We start from the raw sequence: 22610 nt of genomic DNA on the forward strand, positions 1-22610 counted from the left end.
TGTTTACATCCCAGTAACTTAGAAGTTTAGCAAAAGGAGCAAAAAGAATAAGTACTAGACTTCCACAATTAAGTCCCATTCGACTAAGAATTCTTCAAGGCAGTGCTCCAGCATGGCTGCAGTTTAATGACCAAAACAAGTAAAAGATGAAAGATATCTAATGTTTTACTTTCAATATTTATTGTAGATTACGTGTGTGTGTGTGTGTAACACTTGTCTTATGTTTTTAGGATGTAATTTTATCATGATGTTTATATATATATTTCTTTATTGCTCACAAGGAGCTAAACATAGAGGGGACAAACAAGGACAGACAAACGGATTAAGTCGATTACATCGACCCCAGTGCGTAACTGGTATTTAATTTATCCACCCCGAAAGGATGAAAGGCAAAGTCAACCTCAGCAGAATTTGAACTCAGAACGTAATGGCAGATGAAATACTGCTAAGCATTTCGCCCGGCGCACTAACGTTTCTGCCAGCTTACCGCCTTCTAGGTTAATAATTTGTCTCAATTTGATAATTGAAGGTAAAACAATTAAATGTAATATCAAATATTTCTTTTTGGGGTGAGGGAAATTACCAGCACCTTTTTTTTTATTTTCATTCTATAATTATTAAAACACAAACCCTGAAGTTACCCCAGACTGTATTCAAATGAAGAGCTATAAGAAAAAAGACAAAAATACCAACAACTCACCATGATGCCATTGTTTCCTCTAATTCCATCCCACATTTTACCCAAGACATCTTCTCCAACCTTCCAATTAATCCTCTTTTTAGAACCAGATCCTTTGAATCGACCTACTCCACCGCCAAGCTGTAAAGGAAGAATACATCTTGGTGTTATATATACAAATTTAGAAGTTTCTTTTATGGAAGGCTGTTTCATAATCCTACAACACAATGAAGAATTAATTCTTGAACATCATCATCATCATTTGACGTCCACTTTCCATGCTAGCATGGGTTGGATGATTTGACTGACGCCTGGCGAACCAGACTCCAATCTGATCTGGAAAGGTTTCTACAGCTGGATGCCCTTCCTAATGCCAACCACTCCGAGAGTGTAGTGGGTGCTTTTATGTGCCACCAGCACGAGGGCCAGTTTGGTGGCACTGGCAATGGCCACGCCCAAATGGTGCTTTTTATGCACAGGAGTCAGTCCAGCGGCACTGGCAACGACTTCACTCGAATGCTTCACGTGCCACCAGCACAATTGCTAGTAAGGTGACACGGTAACGATCATGCTCGAATGGTGTGCTTAACATCAGAAGAGTTAAGTTAGACTTAAGCCATTACTGCCAAACCTTTAAACCGTGGATGGGTACATTTTAAAACAGGTAACAATATCTTAAACCTGGAATTACACAACTTACTGACATTTTTATCAAAAATATTATCATAGATTCATTCTCTGCTGGAATGGCTAAGAGGATCATCAAATTCTGTAGAAATTATTTTAATGGAAGAACTTAAAATGTGAACAAAGAGATTGAAATTGTACTTTTATAGCAATACAGATTTAGAAATACCCTATAATTATAATTCAAATGTATGACCATTGATTCGTTAGTCCAATAGCTAAAACTCCCAACCATCATGTATTAGAACACTAGTGAAAATCCTCCTTCATACAATGATTCGAGTGAAGGCGCATGGCTCAGTGGTTAGAGCGTCGAGCTTACGATCGTAAGGTTGTGAGTTCGAATCCCGGATCGGGCTGCGTGTTGTGTTCTTGAGCAAGACACTTTATTTCACGCTGCTCCAGTTCACTCAGCTGTAGAAATGAGTTGCGACGTCACAGCTGCCAAACAGTATTGGCCTTTGCCTTTCCCTTGGATAACATTGGTGGTGTGGAGAGGGGAGGCCGGTATGCATGGGCAACAGCTGGTCTTCCATAAACAACCTTTTCCAGACTTGTGCCTGGGAGGGTAACTTTCTAGGTGCAATCCCATGGTCAATGACCGAAGGGGGGTCTCAACTCAACAACAATGATTCAGAGAAAAATACACAGTAGTGGCTTCTTATTTTATCTAGAATCATAGAAAAATTTGAATATGGCAATGTGAAAACTAATAAAAGAATTCTCAGCCCATGACCGTTGACTACGCCACTCCATGCTTCCAAAATTAGTTATGTACATAGATCTAATGAAAGTTGATTCTTTGATAGTAATACAATGTAGCAATGATAATGGGATGCTGATAGGACAGCATGCTACAAATTTCACTTAATGTTACTCTGCAAATGATGATATGAAATATTTTTCATGTACTAGGTTACATATACCTTTAAATTAGATGACAGCTAACTATATTTGATTTTACAAAATGTTATCGAAAAAAAAAAAAAGTAAAATTGCCAAAAGGTTTTTCACAGCAGTTATCATATGTAATTAGAATATTACACTTACCCTTTCCATTGGTCCCCAGACACAATTTATGATGACATTTAAAGCAGATTTTTGTACCTCAGGGTCTTGAACAGTTTTGCCTTCAGCCAGACCAATCATTATGCTTAAAAGAAGGAAATACATATTTACATATATAGATATATTATAGACATAGAAATATTTTTGTTTTAAAAATGCTATGAAAACTTAACACCATTGTGCATTTTTCAAATGTTTGGAATAGTTTAAAACTGAAACACAATGAATTCACTTGACGAGGGGAGCAGAAATGACTCACCTGATTCCTATCAGCATAGAAAACAGACAGAAAATGACAATAATGATAATGAAATATAAGATCATCATCTTCGTTTAACGTCCGCTTTCCATGCTGGCATGGGTTGGACAATTTGACCGAAGACTGGCAAACCAGATTCCAATCTGATCTGGCAGAGTTTCTACAGCTGGATGCCCTTCCTAACGCCAACCACTCCGAGAGTGTAGTGGGTACTTTTACGTGCTACTGATACAAGGGCCAGTTAGGTGGTACTGGCAACGGCCATGCTCAAATGGTGTTTTTACGTGCCACCTGCACAGGAGCCAGTTCAGCGGCACTGGCAACGACCTCGCTCGAATAATTTTTCACATCCCACTGGCACAAGTGCCAGTAAGGCGACACTAGTAACGATCACGCTCGAATGGTGCTCTTTACGTGCCACCGACATGGAAGCCAGACAACAGCTGCTCTGGCAACTGCATATATGGTATATATATTTAAATGCTAATCACTAATTCATTTGTTCACACTAGTATTACTGTTCTGCATTCCTTTTTTTTTGCATGTAAGAATAGATGAAGTGGTTTGAGTAAATTTTTATATAGTTAGAGAAATTCTTTCTCACAACTAGATGGCCTTCTTACAACTCAGAAATGGAAACCGATTATCAGCCAGTTCCAAGAAGAATTACGTGGCTCATTCACATGTACAAGGCAGCTGATGAAATAACAAACTGAACTGCTGTGTGATCTCTTAGCAAATGCATTTCTGTTTGAAATGCAAACTATGCATTTGTAAATTTAAAAAAATTAAAATATGCAGAGATAAAAAAATATATACAAATATTTGAAATACTAATTTTTAGATGTTACTAACTTGATAGCAGAGGCTGTAAACTCCAAGCCTACTGGGAGGGGTTCAAGCATAGCAAGTTGGCACTGAGGCATAATTGTACAGACTGCTAAGACATCCATTGCACTGCACAAGGTTTCAGACCTACAAAAGACAAACAGCGTTTCAAGATAGAAAACAGAAAATGGAGGGGGGGTGGAATTTCAAGTTTATTGTAAAGTCTTTTACAGTAATTAATATTTTCTTACATGTCAACTAACATTACAGATCTGCTACAGAGTGAAATAGACATGGAAAGAAAAGGAAGACATTACAAAGAATTTTTAGTACTAGGTAACAGAAAAGAAATTCCACAAAAGTTGTGACATTGTGCTACATTAGATATCATCATAATAATCTTTTAACAAACAGTTTCCAGGCTGGCATGGTTCAGACGGTTTGGCAGGATCTGAAGGGTCAGAGAACTGTACCATGCATCAGTGTTTGCTTGGACACAGTTTCAATGGCTGGATGCCCTTCCTATTATCAACTATTTTACAGGGCACCAGCAACTAGTGAGGTGACCATGTAGCTCACAAGACTAAAATACTCGTTGACTGAGTGGGACTAGAGTAGAGTGGGTGACAGCCTTAAACTAGGTAATGTATGAAAGAAGGGGCCAGGACAGGGTTCTTGCTATAAGAGATAAATGGCCATTCACATTAGACAAGAGTAAGTGGGATATTTTTAACTGGTGTGGAGCTAGAAAGAGAAATAAAAATGGTGGTGATAAGGTGCCGGGGTGGGCAGGACAAAAGAGAAAAGGCTACTAACTCTTCAGACATTCAGAGCTATGTCAATAAATATAGCTTTATCTGTGTTGAGTGCTACTTCCATTTGTTTGTTCACTCACTTCTGTGTGTGTGTGTGTGAATCATATATATATATTATATAGGCATAAGAGTGGCTGTGTGGTAAGAAACTTGCTTCCCAACCACATGGTTCCAAGTTCAGTCCCACTGTGTGGCATCTTGGGGAAGTGTCTTCTACTATAGCCTTGGGTTGACCAAAGTCTTGTGAGTAGGTTTGGTAGATGGAAACTGAAAGAAGCCTGTTGTATATATGTATCTGTGTGTATGTGTTTACATCCCCGAAACTTAGTGGTTTGGCAACAGAGACCGATAGAATAAGTACCAGGCTTACAAAGAATAAATTCTGGGGTTGATTTGGTTCACTAAAGGCAGTGCTCCAGCATGGCTGCAGTCAAATGACTGAAACAAGTATATACATATATATATATATATATCAGACCTATAGAACAAGAAGTAACCTTTAAACAAGCCAATTCACTTCTCATGTTATTAGTATACTTGATAACAGCATGAATGACAAACAGTCTCACCTCCATAAATAGACCTTAGAAAAGCGAAAAAACAAACAAACCAAAATCAAAGAAAGAAAACTTACTTGCTGGGATAATTGTTCCAGTTTTGTGCAATAGCTAACAGCTGAATCACTAGGCTTATGCCACCAAGCTGCTTGAATTGAGCAACAGGACGCCAGACCATTCGGACAGGCATTAGATCAAGTAACATTTCTATGTTTTCTTGCACCACTTCAAATGTCAACTTTAATGCCTGAATCGAAGAAAGAAAGACACAGTTTAAAAATATACTGTGATATGCAATTAATAAGAGTTCAAACAAAGAATTAGTACAAAAAAGACTAAGCTTTATCATGATTATATTTTTAATAGGTAGCACCTTGAGCAATTGTCTTCTATTATAGCCTTAGGCCGACCAAAGTCTTGTGAGTGGACTTAGTAGATGGAAACTGAAACAAGCTCATTGTGTATATATATATATGTATGTATGTATGTATTTGTGTATCTGTGTTTGTCCTCCCACCATTGCTTGGCAACCAATGTTGGTATGCTTACATCCCCATAACTTAGCAGTTCAGCAAAAGAGACCGATAAAATAAATACTAGGCTTACAAAGATAATGTTCACTTAAAGAGAATAACTAGCTACATAATGCAAAATTTTTACTTTTCAAAAATTCCAATTCTAAAGGGTCGAAACAAACCTGAGCAACGCCGGGCGATACTGCTAGTATTAGTAAAAAATAACTTACCTTGTTTGCAGGCATTTCAGTAACAGGAGAGCCATTCTCGTTACGCAGGTGAGATCGCCTTATTTCATCTGCATGTAGAATCAAATGAGCTTCCATGTATTTCTTAAAAGCAATACAAACATAGCGAGCTATCTGTCGCATTGTATAGAGCTTGTTTTCCATTGGTTGTTCAACTGATGCATCAAAATATAAAATGGGCAGTGTGCTCACCTTTTTTTTAAAAATAGAAAGTAGGAAAAGAAATCATAGGATGTCAAACAGTCATCGTCATCATTTTACGTCCATTTTTCCATGCTGGCATTAATAGAAGAAATAATTCAAAATTACTTTTTAACAGTGGGGTGAAAAGAACAAAGATGCAAACTACCATCATCATCTATCTTTTTGATGTAGCTATAAGAGATGCTTAAAAGTGTAGTAAAACTAAACATTAGAACGTGAATTTGAGCCAGATTTAGAAAACTTTATCATTCGTAATGCAGACGGGAACAGAGTGAAATGAAAATAAACATGGATTACAAAATAGAAGAAATGAACCAAAGTAAATTTAATGTTATTCTACATGTTTTCTTCTAATTGAAGGCGATGGGTCAGTGGCCATGACATTAGCAGGTCAATGTAGCTAAAGTTCAGCTTGAACTTCCTTAAGTGAAAGAGTATGAACATAAATTAGATCTGGGAAGGAATGACTGAGCTACTTAGGAAGCAGTTTGACATGCTGAGATACAGTAAGGACGAGGAGGCAAGACAGGTGACTGGGAAGTACTGGCACGAAGCCACTGTAATAGAAGAGGAAAAGAGCAGTGCTTCTGTGAAAACTTGGTTAGCAAGCCTATCCAAATAGATGAATAGCCATTTTGGGGTGATTGGGATATACTAGAATGTGAGGTCAATGTATTATCAAACTACTACTCTGATATGAAAAGTGATCATCTCTTGGTCCAATTGATAGAGATCAGATGATTATGAGATCCCACTGCCATTGAAAGATGTGTGAGGCATGAAGGAGTGCAAGCCTAGTTTGAGATTTCTAGGTTGCACGTGGACAGCACCAGTTTAACCCTTTCATTACTGTATTTATTTTGAGATGATCTGTGTTTCTTTCAATTACTTTAAATATAATAAAATATTTAGTAAAATAATTTAGTTATCTTTAAGCTAGTGTTAGGAACATAAATTGTGACTAACGTTTGGTGGAAGATTTTAATTCAAAACTTATGAAAACAAGACAATAGTACTACAGAGCCAGAGTTGGTTTCAGCCAGGTTGGTAACAAAAGGGTTAAGAAGGTTGTCATCGGCACAGAAATACGTGCTGTTAGAAACCTCAGTAAGGTTATTAATGTACAGGATGATCAGGGATATAACTAAACCAGGAGATAAACCAGAGTTGATAGAAATTGGAGGAGTGTGTCCTGTTAACGTATACTGTACAGGAGCAATCCAATATGAAACTTCAGATAAAAGAAACGAGACAGAGCTGTTACGTAGGGAATTTTCTTGAAGGCTTTGCTAAGGGCAACAATGCTGTACAGATACATGATTGTATATCAATATATATAAGCAAGGCATGAACATTGTTAATTGTGTATGGTAAAATATAGCAAAATTGCTTTTAAAAATATAATTCTAGCTTACCACATTAATTAAACGACGGAGCCCATCTTTCTGATCAAATAAATCTAGAATGATCCGGAAAGCGAATGCATGATCCAAGAATATTGCAGCATGGCAACGACTAGACTCATGTGAGCATTCAAGTAACCACAACACATAGCTGAAACACAAAATATCAAAAGGATAAAGCAATGAAAAATATACTATCAACATTATTTATCAATACATAAATCCAACTGTCAATGAAGGTCTCAAATAGACAGAAAGACACAACAGCTTATTCCATTTTGGCTAATTAACTAATATACGCTGATTCGGTAGAAACAACTTGACAACTCATATCAAATTGATTTTCTCCACCGTTTTTACGTATCATTTGCTTTACATGAGTTTTATAGATTTGATAATTTGTGAGTAAACTGCTAGAAATCTTTTCAGGAATTAATCGAGAAAGGTATCTGTTTCAACTATACACACAAAGGAAAATGTACAGGTGTACCATGAGAAGAGGTACTGTACACTGTACCATGTGTAGTATAGCACAGTGCAATGAAAGAAGCAATATTCTTGTAGTCAGGAAATGACCTACCTTGACAAAGAAATCTTGGTTATTTAAAGCTAGCTTGGCCCTCACAAACACTTTAGTTAATTGCTATGCCTATAAAACCAATCACAAAATTAGTCTACAAATCAGTTGGCATACATACTAAAAAAATAAATACAAACAAATACATCAAAATATAAGTTTCTACTGGTCTCTGTTGAGGCAAATACTTACTTCACAAGTTCTGAGAGGACATGTTCAGGGAGCAAGCATACCTAAAAATAGGACATCAGCAATTACAAAGATGGAAAATAAATACACATTCAATTTAATTCAAGAGTTTAAAAAAAAATTTTTTTTTTAATTTAAAAAAAAAAAAAAAAGAGAGAGACAATCTTCCCAAAATATGATTTGTTCAAGACAGAATGTTAAAGTAAAAAAATACAAAAACTACAGCTAGCATTTTCTTAATTCATTCTGAATAACATTTATTCAATTGTAGCTTTAATTAAAAATATGAAATTATACACTCAAGGAATTTTACACAAAATATTTTTTCAGTACCACAAAAATATTTAAAAAAAGCTTATATGTTTGGATAAAATTTACATTCTGGTAATTTTCCAAAGCTAATTACTATTTTTCTCATTCCCTGCCACACAATTTCTAAGCCATCAAGTATTTTTAAATGTTTTTTTTCCATCTTTGAAATTCAATGAATTTTGACAATATGAAAGATATATCTTGACTTGTAACAGATTCAAATGAATGACAATACCTGGATATATTTTAGTCAATTGATGGAAAAAATAAAAATGTCTTTGGTGCTAATAAAGCTATGGTTATATATATACACACACACACACACACACATATACAATTTGTACTGTGTGTTAAGTTGGACCTATTATTATAAATATCTATATATTTACACATAGAAATTCGTCTGAAAGTTCCCGCCTTTTGCTGTCTCATTTTGCATGTATACAAACATTCACACGTTTTGAATTTGATGCTTTTAATATAATACATTTGATCTGTCTAATTTGTTTATCCGCATAATTGCTTCTATACCCACTCAACTTGATCCCTCTTATAAGCCTTTCTTTACCTTGTGGAATGATCCCCCTGTAAAGACATCGAAGTCTAAGTTTCAATCTTTTGAGCACTATTAAGTGTCTTCTATATGGAGAATATCTGGATCTCACCTGTAAACTATATATATATAACTGTTTAATGCTTAAAGAAGTGTAATTCTGCATGCTATAAAAAAAGATGAAATTTTGGTAGATTCAGATCCGAAGTAAAACCATATTTTTTTAAGACGAGATCTGAGAATGCTGAGCTCACAGATAAAAGAAAGCAGCCTTATTGCACATCTGTCAAATCTATTTTGGCACATAAAAACAAACAACAGAATAATTATATAACAATTTTTAAGATAAAAGATGTAGTACCCTTTCCATTGTCTCTTCAAAATAAGAAAGATAGTATATACAAAGAGAAACTCCAGTAGCAGCAATGGAAGGTCGGTGAACTTCTAAAAGTCGTTGAACACCATCTGAATTTAAAAATTTGGTTGCAAACTTTTTATGGCAGATCAAAGTTGCAAGGTACTGTAAAGAAACCAAGAGTAGTGAATTGAAATACAATGTAAACAATAATTTCATATACATAACAAAGGCAATCTCTACAAACTTGCTTATCAAAGAGAAATTATTAAATATTGAGTTCAAATTTTGGCACAAGGCCTGGAATTTCAGGGATGTGGGTACATCGTTACATTGACCCCAGTACTCAACTGGTACTTATTTTATCGATTCTGAAAGGATGAAAGGCAAAGTTGACCTTGGTGGATGATTAAATATTTAAAACGAATTTAAGTCCAGCTTTTTGTTAAATGTACAATGGAAGGTTGCTCATGAAACAGGAACCCTAAATAGCAACAAAGATTTGAAAACATCTAAATCAACTAATTGCCAGAGTTTAGAAACAGTGTTGTTTTTACTTAGTCATGTCAAAGAGTAAATAGTAATAATAAATTGCATATAAAAGTGTTCATTTGATAGATAACAATGTCCATGCCAGCAGCACATAAAAGGCACCATTCGAGTGTAATCATTACCAGCGTCGCCTTACTGGCACTTGTGCCCTGTGCTAGTAGGGTGTTAAGAGCACCATCTGAGCGTGATTGTTGCCAGAGCGGCTAATTGGCTTCCGTGCTGGTGGCACGTAAAAGACACCATTCGAGCGTGATCGTTACCAGCATTGGCTTACTGGCAATTGTAAAAGCATTTGAGCAAGGTTGTTGCAAGTACCGCCTAACTGGCCCTTGCGTCGGTGGCACATAAAAAGCACCTACTACACTCTCAGAGTCGTTGGCGTTAGGAAGGGCATCCAGCTGTAGAAACTCTGCCAGATCAAGATTGGAGCCTGGTGGAGCCATCTGGTTTGCCATCCTCAGTCAAATCATCCAACCCATGCTAGCATGGAAAGCGGACGTTAAACGATGATGATGATGATGTAAAAAGTGGGGACCAATGTTCAAATCCACAGATTAGACATAAAAACCCTAAAGTCTTATTAACAGTTAATTAATTTTAGAACAAAGCTATTGATTGTTATCAACTTTTTAATACTCATTAAATCTTTGTTACTAATTATTGAAATATACCCTCTTTATTTCAATTAATTTTAAAAATGATCCAAAATATAATAAAATTTGTTAAGCTAATTTTTGGAACATAAATTAACATGAAATCTTAAAGGGAAATTTTAATTTAAATCATTTTAAAATAGAAAGTTTGTACCATATAACCAAGAGTGGGCTTGGGTGAGTTGGTATTAAAAGGGTCAAATATTCTTCATATGAGATTTAAATATAATCAATTTTAACAATCATGGATTGATTAATTAGCTTCAGCTAAGAGCAATTAATAAGATTGGGATCTGTTGAACCTGAGAATGTCTATATTTAAAAAAAACAAATTTCAGTCACTTTGAAATAAAAGAATATGGTAACTTACTTTGAGAGCTTCAAATGCAAGACGAATATCCTTGTTTTCTTTCAAGTTGATGTAATGCATAATTAGGTCTATTGCTCTATACTGAATAGCAAGCCCTAACAACTACAAAAGACCAATATATATAAATTTTAGTATAAATTCATAAGATAGTGAAAATAGAAATATTTTTTTGTATATTTAACATTGCATACAAAAAAAAACTACTAAATTTTTCAAAATAATTATTAAAATACTTTCCAAAAAGTGTTAAAAGAAATAAACAAATTATTAAAATTTTGATTAGTCATATTTTACATTAATAATCTAATATATACACTGAGTGATAATGGAAAGTTGTTTAGAAATGTTTACCTCTTGATATTCTCCCATTGGTATCAAATAGTGTAGAATAAGTCTTTGCTTCATGGAAGCACTCATAGGATCCATGCAATAAGAACCAATAACATAGGACATCATTTCAGACCAGCTACTGTTACTAGATTCTGAAGATAAATACAAATCAACAGTTAAAAAAAAGCTTGCTTTCTTTCTCTCCCTTACACACACACTACTTACAGGATACTTGGCATTGGTTGAGAAAGAAAACGGTTGAAAAAAAAAAAATCACATCAATCCTGTATAGATTTAGCCCTTTTGTTACCATATTTTTGTTGAAATACACTACTTTTATTTCAGTTAATTTTGTAAACTAATTTAGTCATTGCTAAGCTGGCATTAGGGATATGAATAAAAAATGAAGTTATGATGGAAGATTTTAATTTAGATCACTTTAAAGTAGAAAGTTTGTATCATAGAACAAGGAGCAGGCTCGGGTGAGTTGGTCTTAGAATGATTAAACACAGTCTGTAAATTCTTTGTTATAAAAGATGCACCTTGGGCAAGTGTCTTCTACTATAGCCTCAGGCCGACCAAAGCCTTATGAGTGGATTTGGTAGACGGAAACTGAAAGAAGCCCGTCGTCATCATCATCATCGTCTAACGTCCGTTCTCCATGCTAACATGGGTTGGACAGGACGTACATATGTATATGTGTGTGTATGTGTCCAACATTGCTTGACAACCGATGTTGGTGTGTTGGCGTTCACATAACTTAGCGGTTCGGCAAAAGACACCGATAGAATAAGTACTAGGCTTACAAAGAATAAGTCCTGGGACCGATTTGTTTGACTAAAAGGTGGTGTTCCAGCATGGCTGCAGTCAAATGACTGAAACAAGTAAAAGAGTAAAAAGAGAGAGTAATTCACCAAATCCTTGATTTAAACATGCTGTTTTCACTTTGTCAAACTTTAGCCAGAAACAGTTTAGTGCCTGAGGAAGAATTTTTTTTTGTTTTGATAGTGTGTGCCTGCAAGCATGTGTGTGTGTGTGTGTGTGTGTGTGTGCGCACGTGCAAGAGCATACAATGTACTGCAGCAATGCTGGGACACAGCCTTATAGGGTTTAGTTGAATAAATCAACCTCAGTACATATTTTTCAAGCCTAGTACCCATTTTATCAGGCTTTTTAGGGGACATAAAAAACCCAACTCTGTTTGTAAGCAGTGGAGGCGACACACACACACAGAACAAACTCCCACACAGAAGTCTCCATCTCCCAAATCCATTCAAAAGACATTGGCTGAGCTGCTAATAGCGAAGTAATCTTCAAAGCAAGACACTTACCTTCTTTTTGGGGACAAAACTCTCGCCGAGTAGTAACAGCATTAGATGAATCATAACTAAAATAAGTTGGTGACAATGATAACTTCAAAGATGGTTTCTTAATTCCATCATTAGCTTCTGAGGAATTTTCACATATTCGGAGTTTTTTCTCCTGTATTTCTGATTTGGTAAATGAACTTTTCCTTTTATTATCGGAAGGAGTTACGGTGGTAGATGTAGAAGAGTTAGATGGAACACTTTTAGGGGTACAGGGGAGAGACACAAGATCTGACGACGCATTAGAAGTATTGTCTTCATCATGTGTTTTAGCAAACATATGGAAGTGAGATTTTTCCTTGGTGCTGCTGCTATTATCACATGCTTTCTCTTTTTCAGTTGTTTCCAGAGGTTCCTTGGATGATTCAGATCTTAATTTGTGCAATTTGTTTAATAGTTGGGCAACCTAAAATAAAATAATAAATAATATAATGTATCATCAATTTATATTACTTGTACAAATATATGGGAAATTACCACTGAAAACGAGGCAATTTCTACTCTTCTCCTCTGGAAGCCATCTACTCGCGATACCAGAGGGCACACACTCTCCTACTCTGATGTAATCTCCAGGGATCCAGCAACAGGACCTCCGTAATGCTATAATGAACCGTGAAGTCTGGCGTAGCATAGTAAATTCCATTGTTGAACAATGATGATGTGAGTATGTATACACAGATACACACATTCATTAACATTGAGTGGCATTATCAGAATATCTTATCAATATTACATTAAATTTAATTAGAAATGCATCTTTTCTCAGACTCAAATTTTACTAATATATTCTTGATTAATATTTAAACTGTTTCTTTTTTCACCCCCAAGCCCTAGGACTGGTTTCCATGACATACAAGTGACCAAAACCACAACACTCTCCTGAACAGGACACCAGTCTGTTGCTGGGTTCAAAGCCAGCAATTTCTGAGATGAGAGGGCAAGTCATACTTTATCAACCCTGAAGGGATGAAAGGCAAAGTTGACCTCAATAGAATTTGAACTCAGAATGTAAAAAGCTGGAATAAATGCTGTTAATCATTTTATCTGACATGCTAATGATTCAGTCAGCTTGCAGCCTTATTTAGAATGTAGGAGTATGACAATATGTGAATCACTAAAGTAAGGGGACACTACTAAAATAAATCAGTTATTTTCCTTACTCTTAGAAACAATGTATTAGTTACTACACCAACTTGCTTTTATAATTTACTAGCAGTATCGCCCGGCGTTGCTCGGGTTGTAAGGGAAATAACTATATAAGCATTTTTAGAGAGTTATAGCCAAAAAATAGCAAAAAAATGCATTAAAAATTGAAAAAAAATTAAAGTAAATTTTTTTTTTAAATCGTTGACACATCGTAGATATTTTTAGAGAGTTACTTCCCTTATATAAAAGCGAAAAAAATGCATTAAAATGGAAAAATATGATGGTAAATTTTTTTTAAATCGTAGACGTGCGCTAATACCCAGAAGGGCTCGATATGAATCACGACTATAAGATACCCGCTTTTGGTTAAACTGCACCGCAAAATGTGGGAGTAGTTACGAATCTAAATCGTAGGAGACAGACACACAACTTCACTCTTATATAAAGATGCTTTTTTTTTTCAGTCATAGAGTTAGATTTATGAAGGTCTTCAGTAGAAAATCCTTCGAATTCTGACTCGCTGCTTGATATAATGAAATTCGTATCCATTTTTTGTCAGAATTACAAATTTTGAAAACACAATAGGAACAAATTTCCGAAAAAAATCTCCCATAATTCACGGAATTAAAATTACACTTCGATTTTTGTACAAAACTGTATTTGAAGTGTTTACGAAGTATAATACGTGTTTTCACGAATGTACTAAAGAGATTTACTCTGATATTCTCATTTAAATATGAATAGGTAAATTCGGGCGGTTTGGTAACGAAAGGGTTTATATAAGTGTCGTCTGTTTATACATAAACACTGTTTCATACTTTCAGTTTAGTCTTCCTCAAATCACTCTGTCGCTATTTACTCTCTTCCAAGAACATTTTCACTCACTGTTATCTGTTAGCTTGCCATACATTTTACTCATGTATCTATCAGCGTGATAGACAGAAACAAATATTACATCTAGTTTCACTTTATTCGTTGCACACTGTGTGTGTGCGTTTGCGTGTGCTGTAAACCAGACTAAGAAAAGCATTTGAATGTGAGTTTTCTGTAAATTTTGCTTAATTGGAGTTTAAATTTTAAAAACTGGACCTGGCAAAACCCGATGCATTCTACTCTTAAAAATGCTAGGTAAATTGTAATTGAAGAAATCCTATATTGTAGATTTCTATAACTGACAAAGGGAGGCAGATAAAATCTGCCTTTTATAATAAGAGATTAATCAGAAAACTATAATGATGAGATTGCTTATTTAAATATTGTAGCATGGAGGGTGGATGTTAAGCAATGATATACGTTTTAAAAAGAATTTCTAAGATAAAAACATGTGAAGGTAGAAGCATGACCAATAATTTCAGGATAAACTGCTAGCTTAAGAAGTCAAACGAAAGGCTGCTTTCTTATAATGAAAGTGAAATTAAAATTACTTAATGAAATACCCAACAGTTAATTGGGAACACAAATTCATAATTTAAATTGAGATAGAAAAAAAAATTAAATTTTTCAAAGTAGTTATACCAGGACAGCATTTTCATCTTTAAAATTTGAGGCAACATCTTGTAATTCCATAGCAAGAGCTAACAATCCTACTGCATAGTAGCACAAAGGATCTTCATCTGTCGAAGCCCACTGGAAGAGGCGAGTCACAAGACCTTCCTGGATAAAAAAGAGAAGAATTCAATTAAAACTGTTATTCTGCAAAGGATGTATTTAACAGGATTCAAAGAGTTTCTTACAAATCTAGGATTTATCAAAAAAGTTGTAACATTTTATCTTTTTCAGAGAAAATCAGTAACCAAAGTAGAAAGATAGTGGACGTTAAACAATGATGAACCATGCAGATATTAGAAACACATCTAAATTCATGTAGAGTATGTTTTTTATGTACAAAGAATTAAATATATAATATAGAAATCCAACCATGTTGTCATAGAACTATTTTTATTTGTTCACATGCAATTTTGAGCAGAGACAATAATCAAATAAAAACTTCATATTAATATTGAAGAATTGTTATTTTACCGTTCCTTGGAATACGTCAGAAGTCTCCAAGCCATTGATGATATCTAGCAACAGACGACAGGCTGCAATATGAATTTCTTTTTTTTCCCAGCCACCCTCCATTATGTAGGTGCCAATCTGAAAAAAATAAAACCATAAATACAATATAATGACTGAATTTAATTTCATTAAGAAATAACACCCTCAACTAATAAAATCAGTTTACAAATGAATTCCATCTATAAGAATAATTAATGCTAGCACAATATTACAAGAATAATAACAACAGAGTAATTTTAAATTTCCATCTTTCTAGAATTTACCAACATCACCCCTGATGTACCTATATAGGGTTTCATTTTGGATTCGCTAATGTCCACTTTTCTATCTTTCTGTTTCATTCTCTGTGCTGTGTCCCTACTTTTGGCCTTCAGTGCTGCTGTTCTTTATTTGACTTATGTCTACTTTCTGTCTCCACTTTTACTCTTTTTCTGATGAAGTGATGAGCACTGAATACAGTATGCACAATATGATTATTACTATTATAAGGATTTGCATATATGACATACGAGAGCATTAAAAAAACAAAATACAAATAACATGCATGTATAATGGGGAAAACCCTTTCATTTAATAAAACTTATGAAACTTTTCTTTGTTAGACTTGTGCTATAACAGTGTTAATTCCTGTTCCCAAAATTTTGCTAGACAAATGATTACTTATATAATTAAGTATACAACAGACACACCAAAATGAAGTCAAAGTACTTACTTTACTCATAAAAGCTTCATTAATAAAAAGAGCTTTCATTAAGTGACCTAATGTACAATTAGGATTGGCAATACCTGAGGAGAAGACAAAAATATTACTTTACATTTTATAAAATATAAAAGATGGTTTGTTAAATCTAACGAAGTTCTTTTGAATGTAGTTTGTTATAACCAATTATATTTTGTATGAAACAATGTAGTTATTGCAGTTTTTAATATATTACTGTATTTTCTTCTTTACCCTAAGATATCCACGTTAATCTTTGAGAACACTGTTCAGCTTGAGAGAATATCATCATCATTTGATGTCCACCTTCCCATGCTCACATGGGTCAGACAGGATTTGAGGTGGATTTTCTACAGCTGGATGCCCTTTCTGTCACCAACCCTCGCTTGTTTCCAAGCAAGATATTTCTCCATGACCAGCCATGTACAAATGAAGAAAACCAGTGTACTTTTTCCATCCAAAGCTCTTTGAAGCATCATCTTCTCCTGTGCTACCTAGAGCATCATCGTCATCATGAATCTCATTTGACGATGAAGGAAAGTCAGAAAAAACTTTATCTCTGTATAAACCTTCCACTTGCAACTTGATTTCTCCCACAAGGGCCACTCCCTCCACTAGGTGCATTTGACAAATTAGATGCTCAGGTATCAATTGATGAGGGCTATATCTATGTAAAATCTTTGAAACATCAACTGATGTCCACTGTTTCAGGGTTAAGAATGTATAACCATACTAAATAAACAATGCAGTTCAACAAAATAAATTATATTCTACCACAGAATGAAGTTTGCATGATTGGAAAATAACTATGAAGGACAAACCTACCTGGATGGCGATCATCAAAAGGATCTGGATCCATTTTAAAGTATGCTTCAGTTTCTTTTTCAATTAACTCAGCCATCCTATACAAAAGAAAGGACATTATTAGTAAAAATAAGTAACCTTTTAAGCTTGCTTACCAATTGTTTTTTCTTTCATTGCTTTACACATTTCAACAATAGAATGCTTGTTCAAGTTTATACATTTTTAATGTTACCAGGACAAGTATTTTGACAATTTGACACTGTTCCTACGGGTAAACAAAAAACTATGAAATAGAAGTAAAACATTTTATTCAAGCAGAGTTGTGTGTAGATAATATATAGATAATTTAACAAGGGCTGTTGCTACATTTTTTGCTGCTGCTGTTTGTCATCATCATACTTTTCTATGATGATGATAGTTTGACAGGAGTGAAATATATTTTTTAACTCAGTTGTAATTTTTTTCTACTCTAGGAACAAGGCCTGAAATTTGAGGGGAGGAGGTCAGTCAATTAGATCAACACCAGTATGCAACTGGTAGTTAATTTATCGACCCTGAAAGGATGAAAGGCAAAGACGACCTCAGCGGAATTTGAACTCAGAACGTAAAGACAGATGAAATATCGCTAAGCATTTCACCCAGTGTGCTAATGTTTCTGCCAGCTCGTTGCCTTAAGGATATATTCTGTTCTACTCTAGGTACAAGGCCCTAAATTTTAGGGGAGAGGGCCAGTCAATTAGATTGACCCCAGTATGCAACTGGTACTTAATTTATCGACCCCGAAAGAATGAAAGGCAAAGTCAACCTTGGCGGAATTTGAACTCAGAACGTAAAGACAGACAAAAATCACTAAGCATTTCGCCTGGTGTGCTAACATTTCGGCCTGCTTGCTGCCTTCCATTTGTAATTTCTGTTGAAAAAATTAGTTTATTATATAGACTGCCTTAGTTTCAATCAACTTTGAAAATGAAGAATTTATAAAAATAATTTGTCATTATTAAGCTTTAACATGCCACCAGCCCGGGTGCCAGTTGAGTAACATCATCAGTCACAATTATGATCTCACTTGGTTTGACAGGTCTTCTCAAGCACAGTATATCGCCAAGGGTCTTGGTCAGTTGTCAGGGTCTCAGGTACATGAGGGTGAGTAGAGGGGAATGCAGTGGTAAGCATGGGTAGAGGAGGGGTGTTGGGAAGATGGGTAATGGGGAAGGTTTGTGGTGGTGCAGATTTTATTTAGTTGGGCAGGTCTTCTCATGTACAGCAAATCACCATTAGTCTCAGTTTTTTCTTACCTCCTCTGTGAATCTCAGTGTACTTATGTTTGAATGTGTGCGTGTACATATAAATTTAATGTCTACTTATAATATTCTATGATTATAAGGCAGTGAACTAACAAAATTATTAGAACATCGGGCAAAATGCTTTTACTTGTTTCTGTCATTTGACTGTGACCATGCTGGAGCACCACCTTTAGTCGAGCAAATCGACCCCAGGACTTATTCTTTGTAAGTTTTTTATTCTTTCTATCGGTCTCTTTTGCCAAACCGTTAAGTTACAGGGATGTAAACACACTGGCATCAGTTGTCAAGCTATGTTGGGGGTACAAGCACAGACACACAAACATATACACACACACATACATATACTTATATATATATATAAAAGAAGACCTATATAAGACCTATTGAGTCAAGTACATCAACATCAAAAATCAATGGAAATTGTAGTTGTGATCATTGCATCGGTGGCATGTAAAAGGCACCATCCGAACGTTTCCGATGCCAGCACCCACTACACTCATGGAGTGGTTGGCTTTAGGAAGGGCATCCAGCTGTAGAAACACAGCCAGATCAGACTGGAGCCTGGTGCAGCCTTCTGGCTTCCCAGACCCCGGTCGAACCGTCCAACCCATGCTAGCATGGAAAACAGACGTTAAATGATGATGATGATAAGCTAGTGCTTGTAATATAAATTGATATGAAATTTTGATGGAAGCTTTTTATTTGGGAATTTGTACCAAAGAACCAAAGGCAGTTTCAGTGGAGTTAGTTAATTATATTTTACAATTGTAAAGATTTTCTCTTATCCTTAAATTTTGTCACCCTCTGAATGTAACTAATTAAAATAGTATTTTTGTTCCTCCTTCTACAAAATGAAAAAGTCACAACTATGTTGATAGAAACTGTAAATTTTTAATAATTTTAAAAGTTATTTCATACACATAGACGGTGCATTCTCAGGAAAAAAAAAAAAGAAAGAAAAAAAGGAAACAAAAAGATTAATCATTTTGTTACTATATTGCTCTTGAAATTTGGAGAAAAATGACAGTCATTATTAACCCTTTACATTCAAATTACTCTATCAAATTTCGTTTTTGGATTTAGTTTGCAAGATTCTTTATATGAGTTCGTGTGTTGAAGCATATTCTGTTGTGTCTGGGGAGAGTCATTTTCTTTTTGTGCCTTATAATGTAACACACTCACAGGTAAAATTTCCACTTATTTCTTATTTTTATTTTCCTAAAATTTTCGTTGCGTCTTGCAACCTTTTCAATAGTCTTGACTGTTCATTATTTACACTGTGTCAAGACTATTGAAAAGGTTGAAGACGCAACGGAATTTTATCGGTGAGCGTGTTAAATTATAAGGCACAAAAAGAAAATGACTCTCCCCAGACACAACAGAATACTCTATCAAATGTAATGCTTATTATTCACATTGTTTTGAATTATTCATGCCTTATATTTAAGATTTTGATGATGTGATAGTTTATTTTTAGAGTGACATTGTAGAGTAGGTGTGAAAAGCTGGATATGGCCAGTTTGAACATAAAACGGGATAATTGAGCTGAATATGGCTGATGTAAATGCTGAAGGTTAAGCTAGTATTTGGAGTATAAATTAACACAAAATTTGAATGGAATTTTCATATTTGCTGTTGTATAAGACACACCTCTATTTTACAAGTAAACAGATTTAGTGTGTTTTGTCATACTTATTGAGTATCTTAAAGTTGTTTTGTAAGGGATAATGTATGATTCTATGCAGTATACAGGAATAAGGTGTGAAGCTATAAATTTATAAATAAACTGCATTATACAAATACCATATTTTAACTTTGTCTTCTTTCAGATCAACCGTATTGTTGTATTACAATTTGGTCAAGAGAATTATCATACAGGATGTGAAACTTGTATTTCTGGCTGTGATGTTTCGTGTTACTGCAGTTGGCCACCAGGGTGGTGCACCACTGCAATTGTTTTGTTGTAATCAACAGGTTGCAAATAGCTGATACATGGATGAAAGTTTAATATTCCTTTCATCTTTCTCAGAGAAATTTCATTTAGATAATTTTTAAAAACCTTTCTTAAAAGCAACAGAATCATTAAATAATGGTAGGACACAAAGCAGGTGTGGGCTATGTATGCTGGGAACGAGATGATGTGATCTTTCCACATAACTGGTGACATACCATATACAAGTTTTCATAAGTTTGTGCTAACAGACTGATATTTTGGTTTGTTTTCAATATTTTATTATTAGTAAGAATTATTGTGCATAGCCTATAACACTTAGTCACCCATCTGTAATACAGTGACAAACAATATAGGGCAATATTTTGATACATTTAAAAATATAAAAGCAAATCTTACACATCAACAAATACATTACTTTGAAACAGGATGTTTGCATTGTTAAACCTGGAGTGGTTTCAGGCAGGTTAGTATGAAAAGGGTTATGGTTATAAATATGTGAATACTAAATGCAAAGGAGATAGAAGAATGTTTCCAGTAATAATTACAAGTATGAACTATGAACTACTTTCAGATCATGAGTCTCCTCGATGCAGGAGTTTATCTCATGGCTCATAAACACAGGCAGAGGAGAAATAAATCTCCTTACAGATATGATGCAATGTCTGTCAAAAGGGATCATTCCTGGATGATCTGGTACTTAAGGTGAGCAGAGCTAACGAAGAATAGTGATCTGTCCTGAAACGCATCAAAATGTCTGCACTAGATTTAGACTCATGAGTACGTAAACCAATGTGGTTGCTGTTTAATGATGAGAAAAGGAACTTAAGAAATTCCCATCATTAAATGTTGAGAAGTATAGACATCTTATGACAAAATATTGCAGACTAATTGACAAGAGGCTAACATTTTCAATATGCTGTCACAAAAACTATACATACTAAGCAAAAATTCCTGGACTAGTTCTCTGGTGCACCAACAGATGGCAGCACATGGTTGCATACGCAGTGAGAGCTAGCAACAACCTTACTGAGGCAGTGTGCCATGTGACATCAGTGTGTTTATTTTGCAAGTTGTGAAATTTGTGTTATTGTGATCACATGGATTCTGTAGTTTGCGATTTTGTTATGGACAGGAAGTTGGAACAAAGAGCCACTGTGAAAGAACATCCCTGGAAGACAATGAATGATTTGGAAGACCTACCATGAACATCATCCCCAGAAATGTGGAGAAAATCCATCAGCTTTGCGTGAGGATTGTTGGAGGACAATCAATGACATTGCTGATGTCATATGGGTCTGTGCAAGCAATCCTCAAGTCTGAACTGAACATGTGGCATGTCTTTGCCAAATTTGTCTCCTGTCTGCTGACCACTGAGCAGAAAGAACAAGTCAAAGTCTGTCAATATCTCCATCAGTGTGCAGCTGATGACCCATCCTTCATGTCAAGGATCATCACTGATGACAAGTGATGGGTCTATGGGATTGAGCCTGAGATGACACAACACTCGTCAATAGAAGAGTCCTTCATCTCCCCAACCAAAGATTGCATGACAGAGCAGCAGTTCAATCAAGAGCATGCTCGTTTTTTTGACACCCACAGCATTGTGCATTGACAATTTGTCCCCCAGGGCCAGGCCGTCAATTGAGAGTTCTATTGTGACTGGATCTGTGGAGTGAGAAGAATTGGATTCTTCAAATGACAATGCACCCTGTCACTGAGCTCTCCTCACTTGTGAGTTTCTCACCAAATACAACATGCTATTGCTTCTGTACCCACCCTATTCACTAGATTTAGCATCTGCAGACTTCTATCTCTTCCCTAAGATGAACATGTAGCTCAATGGTCGCTGTTTTAACACAGTTGCTGAGATCCAGAGTGAATTGCAGGTCTTTGACTTGCTTACAGAAAACGATTTCCAGGCCAGGTTCCAAAAGTAACAGGAATGTGCGGACCGGTGAATTGCTGCACAAGGTGACTATTTTGAAGATGTTGTTAAAACTTAGGTAAATAAAATATTTTTTTTATTAAACAAAATTAGTCCAGGAACTTTTTGATACCATCTTGTACTCTGGTCAATTGGTGACCCCTTGACCATGTATAAATTT

The 22610-nt window shown here is 35.3% G+C and overlaps 1 protein-coding gene across 1 annotated transcript in view; it reads right to left on the bottom strand.

Annotated features, from left to right (window-relative positions):
- The window catches only part of LOC115210625 (DDB1- and CUL4-associated factor 1), a 58375-nt gene that overhangs the window by 28168 nt on the left and 7597 nt on the right, over nucleotides 1-22610 (bottom strand). Inside the window, exons 2-16 of the mRNA XM_029779229.2 lie at nucleotides 17269-17345; nucleotides 16438-16511; nucleotides 15687-15803; nucleotides 15183-15320; nucleotides 12486-12927; nucleotides 11176-11306; nucleotides 10825-10926; nucleotides 9256-9414; nucleotides 8033-8073; nucleotides 7276-7414; nucleotides 5639-5848; nucleotides 4971-5140; nucleotides 3549-3668; nucleotides 2417-2519; nucleotides 701-820 (exon numbers count right to left, since the gene is read on the bottom strand). Of these exons, the coding sequence (XP_029635089.1) occupies nucleotides 701-820; nucleotides 2417-2519; nucleotides 3549-3668; nucleotides 4971-5140; nucleotides 5639-5848; nucleotides 7276-7414; nucleotides 8033-8073; nucleotides 9256-9414; nucleotides 10825-10926; nucleotides 11176-11306; nucleotides 12486-12927; nucleotides 15183-15320; nucleotides 15687-15803; nucleotides 16438-16511; nucleotides 17269-17345 (2143 nt within the window). The remainder of the gene's footprint in view (nucleotides 1-700; nucleotides 821-2416; nucleotides 2520-3548; nucleotides 3669-4970; nucleotides 5141-5638; nucleotides 5849-7275; nucleotides 7415-8032; nucleotides 8074-9255; nucleotides 9415-10824; nucleotides 10927-11175; nucleotides 11307-12485; nucleotides 12928-15182; nucleotides 15321-15686; nucleotides 15804-16437; nucleotides 16512-17268; nucleotides 17346-22610) is intronic.

This window comes from Octopus sinensis, linkage group LG4 (genome assembly GCF_006345805.1).
Source record: "Octopus sinensis linkage group LG4, ASM634580v1, whole genome shotgun sequence".
Lineage (NCBI taxonomy): Eukaryota > Metazoa > Mollusca > Cephalopoda > Octopoda > Octopodidae > Octopus > Octopus sinensis.